General features: G+C 39.8%; 1 protein-coding gene across 3 annotated transcripts in view; it reads right to left on the bottom strand.

The window, feature by feature from the left end:
- Positions 1-7,675: 7,675 nt before the first annotated feature.
- Positions 7,676-12,008, bottom strand: part of AZIN1 (antizyme inhibitor 1) — a 43,715-nt gene continuing 39,382 nt past the window's right edge. For all 3 annotated transcript variants that reach the window (XM_011931322.1, XM_011931312.1, XM_011931304.1), the window contains 3 exons: positions 11,144-11,259; positions 10,599-10,813; positions 7,676-10,000 (listed from right to left, as the gene is read on the bottom strand). In XM_011931322.1, the coding sequence (XP_011786712.1) occupies positions 9,889-10,000; positions 10,599-10,813; positions 11,144-11,259 (443 nt within the window). In that variant the 3' untranslated portion in view covers positions 7,676-9,888. The remainder of the gene's footprint in view (positions 10,001-10,598; positions 10,814-11,143; positions 11,260-12,008) is intronic.

Here is a 12,008-nt window from a genome sequence, read left to right as displayed (position 1 = left end):
AGGCCAGGCATGGTGGCTCATACCTGTAATCCCAGCATTTTGGAAGGCTGAGGCGGGCGGATCACCTGAGGTCAGGAATTCAAGACCAGCCTGGCCAACATGGTGAAATCTCGTCTCTACTAAAAATGCAAACATTAGCCAGACGTGGTGGCACACACCTGTAATCCCAGCTACTCGGGAGGCTGAGGCAAGAGAGCCGCTTGAATCCGGGAGGCAGAGGTTACAGTGAGCTGAGAGCACATCATTGCACCCCAGCCTGGGCAACAAGAGTGAAACTCTATCTCCAAAAACAAAAATTAAAACAATATATTAAATATTTTTATTTAACAAATAGATGGGTTTCACTATGTTGCCTAGGCTGCCTCAAATTCCTGGACTCAAGTGACCTGCCCACCTCGGCCTCCCAAAGTACTGGGATTATAAGTTGTGAACCACCCCACCTGGCCTATATGACCTTCTTAAGGTCTGTAAAATGGGGCCATGAGTCTCTGTCTCATAGGATGGCTCTGAAGATTGAGTTTATTTAGAAGACTAAATGGGTTACTATCCAAAGCCCTTGAATGGTGCCAGAAATAGTGTTGCAATGGCTGCATGATCCTGCAGTCCCCTAGCTGGGCAAGGGAACTTCCTTGCTGCTATTATTATACAATTTCAGGAATGTTGGTCTTCTCATTGGTGCCACAGTACAGCACAGGGCTTACAAGGAAATAGGAGTCCTCTGCTTTTTAAAGAGGTCAACATTAGTTCAGTTTTCTTATCACCCATTACTCATCCTGGGCCTATGGCCATAAGTGTAAGAACATAAAGATTTAAGGTCAAAATTGATTTATCTAAAAGATTTGGGTCATATAGATAAGGCATATCAAGAGATAATTATTATTTGACTCCCTGAAAGACTTGACATTGGTAACTTTGCCATACCTACTTTCTCACTCCTGTGATACCTTACCTTCAGGAAGGATCCTTGCTGCTTTTTCCTAAAAAATTTCTTCACTCTCAACTTAAAAGATGTATAGAAAGACCTGCTTTTTCCATGTCTTAGCTTGAGGTTATATACACAAGAAAAGCCAACAATTAGTTTCTACCTTGAACGAATAAAGGCCTAGAACAGAGAGATTCAAAGCAAGGATTTTACTTAACAAGCACCAGCAACCCTAATCCCCTTATGAAATTTACAGGCGGAACTAAAGGTCAGAACTAAGTTATCAGTAGTGTAACCCATTGTTACTCTGGGAAACTTAATCCCCAATGCAACAGTGTTGAGAGGTGGGCTCATTAAGGGGTGATTAGGTCATGAGGGCTCAGCCTCCTCAGATTAATGTCATTATCTCAGGAGTGGGTCAGTTATTGTGCGAGTGGGCTTGGTCCCTATCTTGCTCTCTTGCCCTTCTGCCTTCCACCATGGGATGACACAAGAGGGTCCTCACCAGATGTGGGTGGGCCCATCAGCCTCAGACTTCTCAGCCTCCAGAACTGTAAGAAATAAGTTCCTTTATATATATTACCCAGTCTGTGGTATTGTGTTATAGCAACACAAAATGAACCAAGACACCCTACCGTCTGACAATTCACAAGCTGCAACCCTTCCACTTCCTCAAACTGTGGGTCTTCTTCAAGGTAAAGTGCTACATTGATTGTAATATTTGTGTATTTCTTTACCATTTAACGTGTGCAAACTGTACTCCATTTTTAATTAGTTTCTATCAGTTTTGTAATGTTGCACTGACAAAGTTTGAGTGCTGTGCCTGAACCCCATTTTTTCTGCTGTACAATTTCACATAGTGATTTTTAGGAAAGCATATGTCAAGTTATAGCAATACATAAAAGGGAGGGAGTGGTAGCATCCTGCCAATTGGAAAGGAGAGCACTATTTTCCTCCTCAGTGTGAACTTCTCATAAGCTCTGCACTACTGTTCCCTTCCCTGACTGACCTCCTATACATTGGTCCCAAATCCTCAGTAATTTGGGGCAATATGCAGCTAATGTTACCTAAACCCTTTTTTAACATTTAAAAATGTTGTCTGCCGGGCGCGGTGGCTCATGCCTGTAATCCCAGCACTTTGGGAGGCCAAGGCGGGCAGATCACCTGAGGTCGGGAGTTCGAGACCAGCCTGACCAATACGGAGAAACCCTGTCTCTACTAAAAACACATTAGTCGGGCATGGTGGTACATGCCTATAATCCCACCTACTCGGGAGGCTGAGGCAGGAGAATCACTTGAACCTGGCAGGCGGAGGTTACAGTGAGCTGAGATCACTCCATTGCACTCCAGCCTGGGCAACAAGAGCAAAACTCCATCTCTAAATAAATAAATAGACACATACATACAGTCTTTCTTTGGGGATCACTGAAGTTCTCTTCCCTCCTCTAGCAAGCTTTTAAAGTGTTTACATTCTTGCCTCCAGCAGAATCGTAGAATTAGGAAAAGAGAAAACCAAACTTTGAAAATGCTCTCACTTCATTTCTGTTGAGAATCTAACAATATGGAAGGTTAGGTTTAAATCATGAAGTAATTAAATCTGAAAGGCATTACTGGGCACTAAAACAGAGAAAATGCCTTGAGTGTATTTTCAACAAACCTGTCTCAAGGTTTGTTGTGACATAAAAACACCACAGAGTATGCTGGGCACGGTGGCTTATGCTTGTAATCACTTGAGGCCAGGAGCTCAAGATCAGCCTGGCCAAACATGGCAAAGCTCCTTCTCTACTAAAAAAAAAAAAAAAAAAAAAAAAGAAAAATTAGCTGGGCGTGGTGGCGCACCCCTGTAATTCCAGCTATTCAGGAGGCTGAGACAGGAGAATTGATTGAACCCGGGAGGCAAAGGTTGCAGTGAACAGAGATGGTGCCACTGCCCCCCAGCCTAGTGATAGAAACTGTTTAAATAAAAATAAAAATTAAAAAAGCACAGAGTATATATGTTTCAAAGACTATTACCTAAGTTACAAGTTAAAAGCATCCCAACTCATTAAGTTTAAAAAACAACTTAAGATAGGCTGGGCGCCGTGGCTCACGCCTATAATCACAGCACTTTGGGAGGCCGAGGTGGGCGGATCACGAGGTCAGGAGATCGAGACCATCCTGGCTAATACAGTGAAACCCTGCCTCTACAAAAAATACAAAAAATTAGCCAGGCGTGGTGGCGGGCGCCTGTGGTACCAGCTACTTGGGAGGCTGAGGCAGGAGAATGGCGTGAACCCAGGAGGCGGAGCTTGCAGTGAGCCAAGATCACGCCACTGCACTCCAGCCTGAGTGACAGAGCAAGACTCCGTCTCACAAAAAAAAAAACCCAAAAAACAAAAAAACCAAAACCACGTAAATGAGCAAGACTCCGTCTCACAAAAAAAAAAAAAAACCCAAAAAACAAAAAAACCAAAACCACGTAAATGCAGAAATTAAAACTCTATTTCTGTATATCACTATGGTAAAGGGTTGTTGGTTCCCCGTACCATCAATCCACAAAAGGTATAAAACTTCATGTATTATTATTGTAACCTTGTGCGGATACCAGAGTACCTTTAAAATTCCTCCCAAATTTAGTTCCAAGAGGCAGATGGAGAGTTTGGACTGTCACCCAAAATCTAAAAGGGCCCTTGTTTTGACAATTAGGTTTACGCATGTGGTACATATTGAGGGGCACATAATCACTGGTAGATTGGAAATGCATACCTATCTTTGTTCCTTCCCGAACTAAAAAAGCATTTAAAAGGAGTGAAACTCACCAGGATGGAGAAATCGAGATTAAAAAAAAATGAAAGCTGGAAAATGGACAGATTAGTTTATAATTTAGCAGCTTCAGGAAATGGAATCCCAAGGCCAACAGAACGGACAACAAAAAACTCAGAAATTCAAAAAACAAAACAAAACCAAAAAAAAAAAAAAAAGCAGGAGTTGGCAGCAGTCCAAATCCCTGGAGATGGGTGCAAAATAAGGATTGTTTAACCACTCAAATCCCAGATCCTTTTCTCTACACTGCACAGTTGGGCAAGAGTCCGCTCTCACTTTTTCATTCTCTAGAAAAGGTAGCCCAGTCTCTGGGATGGCAGGGGTGTGTTACACTGAAAGCAGAGGCCCAACCCTTACCCTGCTGGGTTCTAGAATGCTGGTAGACAGTCTATCATCCTTCAGGCACGAGATACAAATTGACTGAGAATCAGCTAAGACCTTGACATAATGGCATAAGAAGTTCCCTAACTAATCAGCTGGGACAGATCATTTTTTCAGTCGACAAACTGCACTCATGCACTTGGAGCTGCCTAGTGGCTCTTTAGTCCCCACTCAGATACAGGGAATGCTTGGAATCTTAAGAGTTACAGATTATAAAACAAGACAGTTTAGGCAGGGCACAGTGGCTCACGTCTGTAATCTCAGCACTTTCAGAGGGCGAGGCAGGCGGATCATCTGAGGTCAGGAGTTTGAGACCAGCCTGGTCAACATGGTGAATCCCTGTTTCTAATGAAAACACAAAAATCAGACGGGCATAGTGGTGGTGCACTTGTAATCCCAGCTACTCCGGAGGCTGAGGCACGAGAATCGCTTGAACCTGAGAGGCAGAGGTTACACTGAGCTGAGAGTGACCCTGTCTCGAAACAAAAACAAAAACCAGACAATTTAGAATGTCCAGAGCTAGAGGAAAGAGGACCGAGGTGATGAGGGAAAAAGTAACATTCTTAGCGATAAAACATTGCTGCAACCTTAGCTCGGAAGTTTAAAATTGCCTAAGTGGAAGACAGAAGGCTTAGAATAGGGCTGAGAACCCTCCACCCCGCCATAGCTGCTGAAAGTAGAGCAATTTGAGAAACATAAAATAGAAAATAGATGGGAGAAAACCAATAAACTCACAGAACTAAAATTTTTTTTTTTTTTTTTTGAGACGGAGTCTCGCTCTGTCGTCCAGGCTGGAGCGCAGTGGCACGATCTCAGCTCACTGCAAGCTCCGCCTCTCGGGTTCATGCCATTCTCCTGCCTCAGCCTCCCGAGTAGCTGGGACTACAGGCACCCGCCACCACGCCCGGCTAATTTTTTTATATTTTTAGTAGAGACGGGGTTTCACTGTGTTAGCTGGGATGGTCTCGATTTCCTGACCTCGTGATCCGCCCGTCTCTGCCTCCCAAAGTGCTGGGATTACAGGCATGAGCCACCGTGCCTGGCCTAGAACTAAAATTCTTAAACTTCAGCCAAGCCGTCCCCTCCTCTGCATACTGCTGCTAAAAACAATGGGGACAAAGTTGTAGGCACAGGTGCACACCAGATGAAGTTGGGCACCATTATTTAAAAATAAAGGTTAGCTGGACTCTGGGGTTAAAAGTAATCTAAATAAGATATTGTGGTATCTTTAAAACATCTACACAACCCTGTTTAACTCTTTAATTGCTCATACCTGATCCAGTGCTAATCTCAGGCCATCGACAAATCAACTGCAAAGGGTTGACAGACGTAAGCAGTATCATCGTAGAATCAGGGTTTGAAAGATCACTTAACAATGGAATTGCTTTTAAAGCTGATGACAATTACATATATAGGTTAAGGAATTCAAGGGTATGAAAGATGTTCTTTTTCTCTCCATTTAGTACCCCAAGACCACAACATGGAGCATGTTGTGTAGATTAAGCTTTCTACAAATCGCCATTTAAAAAAAACTTTTTATAGTCTATTTCCAATAAATAAAACAAAATCTTCAGCTGTGTAACACTGAAGTCACACTGCCTTCTGAATCTAGGTGGCTTGTGTTCCTGTATCTATACTCCTTTCTGGGTGAAGACATGCACTATGATTTAAAAGATACGTGTAGTACAGGCCATCTGTATGCAAAGAGAAAAGTTTCTTGGGATGTCTGAGTAGGAACTGAGACTTTTCAGGTTAGCTTCAACTTAATGCAAATACCAGTCAAGACCAGAACTAGTTCGTTTGTTGTTCCTAGGGCAGGTTTATCCTCATTATGAAAGCTTACTTCTGTAATTACTTGCACCACACCTTTTTCCTCTCAGGATGGATGCGATTCATAGGATTTACTCACAACTCAAATGTAGAAGACTAATTTTTGTTTTATATTTTGATTCCTGCCAATTTAAGTTTCTACTATTACGGTGTTTTTTTTTTTTTTTTTTTGAGATGGAGTCTCGGTCTGTCACCCAGGTTGGAGTGCAGTGGTGCAATCTCCACTCACTACAACTTCTGCCTCCCAGGTTCAAGCAATTCTCCTGCCTCAGCCTCGAGTAGCTGGCACAGGTGCGCGCCACCATGACTGGCTATTTTTTGTATTTTTAGTAGAGATGGCGTTTCACCATGTTGGTCAGGCTAGTCTCTAACTCCTGACCTCAGGTGATCCACCTGCCTCAGCCTCCCGAAGTGTTGGGATTACAGGTGTGAGCCATTGTGCCCGGCCTGTGCTTTTAGATAATACTATAAGGTTACATTAAAATTAAATGAACTAAGTAACAGGCAGCAATACAAAACCTTCCTCTGACGCCCAACCAAAAGTCCAGCTTATAAAGACAAAGGAGAATGGTCAAGTACGTGCTAGAGAGATCTTAATACCAAGCTATCAACCACTGGCACTATCTGCCATTTGCATCCATGTGCCAGGCACTTTTAAGGCCTGGTAAGGTTAAGTTCTAGTGTCTTCATCCTACAGGCAGGAAACCAAGGCCCAGAGCAACTTGTCCAAATCAGTATCATCTAACAGGTAATAAGGGTTGTTTATTGAGCTCTGTGTGCCAGCCAGTTCTAAACACCTTACAACTGTTACATCCTTATAACCTTATGAAGCTGCTATTTTTATTACCATCCTTTACCTCCTGGGCCCAAGCAATCCTCCCACCTTGGCCTTTTGAGTAGCTGGGACTACAGGCACTTATCACACCCAGCTAATTAAAAAATTTTTTTTGGAGAGACAGGGGTCTCCCTACGTTGCCCAGGCTGGTCTCGAACTCCTGAGCTCAAGGAATCCTCTCACCTCGACCTTCCAAAGTGCTGGGATTTACAAGCATAAACCACTGTGCCTGGCCTTACTATGATTTTCCATCTGGGAAAACTGAAGTACAAAAGGGTTAAGTGACTAGCCTATGTCCAGACAGACAGTAAATGGCAGAGGCAGGATTTGAGTCAAGTAGACTGGGGCAAGGTCTACACTTTTAACTACCACCCTATACTAGTGTATTGCCTGAATAATGAAGTAAATCTTTGAAGTTACTCCCCAAAATATTAAGTCACCCAGTTAACTAAAGTGTTCAAAGAACAAAGAGATGCTTTTCATTTCAGCAGAGTTCAGAAGACTTCTTAAGGCCAAGACAGGTTAGCACACTAAAATATATACTCTAAAAAACAAGAAAAAAGGAATTAAGCAATGTGTGGCTTCTCTAACCCAGTATTTCCATTTAATGGTATTAATGCCCATGTTTACTTGGAATAAATCTAGCTTAATTTGTCAATCTATTCATTTAGTCCAAGTTTAAAATTGTTAAGAGGCTAGTGAACTGAAGTATTTAGAAAAGGTTGTCCTGGAAACAGTGCTCACATATATACTGGACTTTATCAAAATTTCATTGTTCTATACATAACTCCCAGCATTTTTTAGCAGAATCAATTTACTTTCTAATAAAGCAAGATTATTAATATACATAAAGCTAATATGTAAAATTTTACCTCTATTTCAGATAGAAGCCAAAGCAAAACATAAGGAATAAAAACATTTATCTATGTATTCAGAATCACACACAAGTTACCTTTACAGTTCAATTTACTATATATAAATCATTGGGTTTTATATTTTCAGTTAACTTTTGAACTGAGATTACAATATTATAACAAAAAAATTTACATTAATTCAGAACTTTTTAGCATACCAAATTGAAATACATAGGTTCAAATTTCAGATTTATGGCAAACAGTCTTCAAATACAATACAGACATTTCTTAAAAGTTACCATATCATTCACATGTGATATTTGCAACTCTGAACTGTTTCATATAGAACAGCTCTCCTGCAGATATGGCAAAGTTGATATGCCATGAAGTTCAAGGCCTGTATAGTGAAGCCAAGGACTCAAAGTTGCACCATCTTTAAAAGGTTTGGCATTTCTGGACCACAACAATGCACAACATGTAAAGAAGGTAGGAAGCAGTTCCCCCTCCTTGTTAAACGGTTAAAAAAAAGTTACATGGTAGCTTGGAATTTTGCATAAAACCCCATAATATACCTTGGAAAAGTCCAAGGGCAATTTGATGGCAATGGATTGGGGTCCTATATATACATATATTTTTAATAGAATCCATGAGAGTCAAATGGGCATTAATCAAATCAAAAAAATATTAAGCACCTACTGGTTTAAGAGATTTAAATTTATTAGAGATTCATGATCAATTTCTTTCCACCTCAAAATCAAGGTGTAAAAACCAGCTATTAAGTGCATTCCAAACTTCTCCTATGTAGCACAGGTAGAATATTCTGTCCATTGGCACCAAAGTGAAGTCACATTTCCTCTTGGGAGACAGAAATTCCACACCTGAACATAGAGTAAGTTAGGAAAAAATGACCCCTGTTGATTATTACTATTGTGATTCTGAGATCTAGGATTTCTAATATACTAGCAGTAAACAAAGCAAATTCCTGGCAACAACTGTCAGGTTAGTGATGCTAACTCCCTTCGCCCAACCACCATAAAGTTTTAGTAAGAAAAGAATTAAAAGTAATGACTAAGCAGAACAAATTGGAAATAACAAGAAACTAAGGGGACAGTTCAAACCAACAACAAAAAATCCTAAATTTGAAATAACTGCAACTGAAGATAGTAAGTGTGCTTCACCCCAACCCCCACCCCAACTCTGAATTTAAACATTCCGTGCAAAAGAGCAACAGGTTTCTGGATAAAGATGTAGCCCTTCTTAAGTTTTAGTGCTCTGCAGTTTTCTGCAATTTTATTTCCCTCCCCCCAAGTTTATTCAAAGTATTTAACAGAATCTTCCATTTCAGCCAAAAGATTGTGATTCAAAGATTTACTAAGGTACTCTATGCATTCTATCTATACAGAAACACCTATTTATTATTACAATTGATTTATGCAGGATTAACATTTTTGGTGTTAAAATTGTTAAACATCATGCTTACTGCACATCAACTCTCCATAATGAATCTGAACTTCACAATGATTTACCAAACACTTTACTTAAATTACTAATTAAATAACTGAAAAATGCACTGAGCCAAACAAAACTTAACTGGGCTATAAAGAAAAAAACCCTTCAAAACAGTCCATGTACACATCTATTTCAAAACTACCTTTGCTAGCTAGCCCCTTTCCCAAAGTTTTAGCCTGAAAAAACAGTAAAATCTACACAAAATTTTATTGCAATCATACAAGGGTTACATTAGGTCAACAAATACTATGATGCAATTTTACATTTATTAAACTACAGTTCAAAGCACAAATTTACACATTCTAAATACACTAAACGTTATCTAATGAAGTCACACTGGTCTTCCGCTAACATTTGATATATCTGGGTGAAAGACATGAACTTTACAAGACTTTAAACACAAATCCTTAGTATAAAAACTGTGTTCTTGTATGTAAACGATTTAATGGGGAACCCAATTAATGGGCTTCCATCTCCACTAAGTCATCCATTTTGTTGCATATTTTATTTTAAACGCTTAAGGGGTAGGACAAACTGGTAGGTTTAAATCTGGACACATTATCTAAATCTCCCATTATCCCCAGTGAATTATAGATGAAAGCTGTTTTTGTCTGGTCCCAAATAGCTATTACTAATAGTTTTTGTTGCCAAAAGAATTAAGAGAATAAGATTGTTTAAATTATTTTTCCACACTGGAATGTTGACCAGACAAGCTTAACCTGCAACTTCAGATCTAAAGAAGCGTTAATGCCTGTTTAAGCTTCAGCGGAAAAGCTGTCTTCTTGGCTCAGCTGAATGCAAGAAGGCACAAAGAAGAAGTTCTTCATCATTGAGTCTGAAGTAATTCCAGCATCTTGCATCTCATACCTAAATAGAAAAAATTCAGTTAAATTCTGAATTTAAGCCCAAAGACGATGTAATCACCTAACAAATGGATAATAAAATAGGACTATAACTAGTCTTCCAAATACCTTTAAAAGATCATCATTTTTTCTATTATAGCCATGCACTGCAGAGTGATGTTTGGGTCAGACTACACATATGACTGTGGTATACCCCTAAGATTACAGTGAAGTTTAAGAATTCCTATCACCTCGTTACATTGCAACAATCATGTCATAGCACAATACAATGTATTATCCTTTCTATGTTTTAAGTATCTTAAGATACACAAATGCCACTGCATTACAACTGCCAACAGTATTAAACAGAGTAACATGCTGTATAGGTTTGTAGCCTAGGAGCAATATACCACATAGCCTAGATTATGTAGTAGACTATGCCATCATAAAATCACCTAATGTTCCATTTGTCAGAACAAATTCCCATCATTAAGCAACTACACTGTACAGGCAATACATGACTGTACCTCTAAGTTTAGCATTCATCACAGAATTAAAACTTATTAGCAAGTCTACAAGGACAGTTCAAATATCCCACCTGCCTTAAAATAAAATCACCTTACCAATCACTGAATGACATCATGTAATAAATGGCTGGCCTCTGAAAATCATTAAAAGCAGAAGGTTCATGGAAAGAATCTGCTCCCATGTTATCAAAGATAAGCCAATCTCCCACATTCAGCTCAGGAAGAAGACAGCTTTCCACAATTTGATCAAGCTCATCACAGGATGGACCCCAAAGGCTGCTTGTAAACAGAGGCTCATCTTCCTTGTATTTCTGTAGGAAAAGTTTTACAATTTTTACTCATACTTATGTAGGTACTGAATTTGTGAGTAGGTAAGTATTTTTCACTATCTCAGATCCAATGTGTTCATGGAAAAAAGGCCTAGAGCCAAGGGCAGGGTGCTCCTTAAGCCTCAATGGTACCATTAACTCCACTTAAAGGCAACAAACTAAAAAAGGGACTCCACCAGAAGAACGCAAATCCTCAAAAGGGGCATATTTCCCCATTCTAAAATGTTTTTCAAAAAATTGGGAAGGCACTTAAAAATAACAGCTCAGTTTATAAAATGCCAAATAGGTTTTAATATTTCTGATAAAACTTGCCTTGTGAACCTCTGGAATGGTATTTAAGTCCTCAGACAGTTTACTTGCAAAAGAACCATAAACACCGTCATTCATATAATACATGAAGGCTGGTTCATCACTTCCGGTTTTTTCTACTGGAATAAAACAGGAAAGGGGAAAATGAATTTTTATTAAAATGGCTCATATAAAACAAATAAATGTAATTTTCACATTTCTCAAACTATTTAAACTTAAAAAGACACAGAGTACTCATTTCACAAAGGAAGATAACCAATGAGCACAAGAAAAAAGTGCTCTAGGGCTGGATGCGACGGCTCATGCCTGTAAAATTCTAGCATTTTGTGAGGCTGAGGTGGGTGGATCACTTGAGGTCAGGAGTTCAAGATCAGCCTGAACAACATGGCAAAACTTACTAAAATAGAAAAATTAGCCAGGTGTGGTGCATGCCTGTAATCACAGCTACTGGGGAGGCTGGGACACTAGAATCCCTTGAATCTGGGAGGCAGAGGTTACAGTGAGACAGTGAGCCAAGACTGCGCTACTGCACTCCAGCCTGGGTGACTGAATGAGACCCTGTCTCAAAAAAAAAAAAAAAAAAAAAAGTATTAAGATTCTTGAAGGCTTTCTGATAGTTGCTGTTTCAAAAAAAAGAGGAAAAAGATCAAGCAGCAAGGAAAAACACTTTTTAGTTTCTTTTCAAATCAGTAAGAGGAAGGCAATATATGCACAAGTAATTAAATATGTGTTTGAATGTGGAATTAAAAATAAAAGTTGAGATTGTGCCACTCACTCCAGCCTGGATGACAGGGCAAAAACCCTGTCTCAAAAAAAAAAGAAAAGAAGGCCGGGCGCGGTGGCTCAAGCCTGTAATCCCAGCACTTTG

Source organism: Colobus angolensis, unplaced genomic scaffold (assembly GCF_000951035.1).
Source record: "Colobus angolensis palliatus isolate OR3802 unplaced genomic scaffold, Cang.pa_1.0 Scaffold121, whole genome shotgun sequence".
NCBI lineage: Eukaryota > Metazoa > Chordata > Mammalia > Primates > Cercopithecidae > Colobus > Colobus angolensis.
The sequence above is the reverse complement of the archived record's forward strand: the minus strand, read 5'-3'. Positions and strand labels throughout refer to the sequence as shown.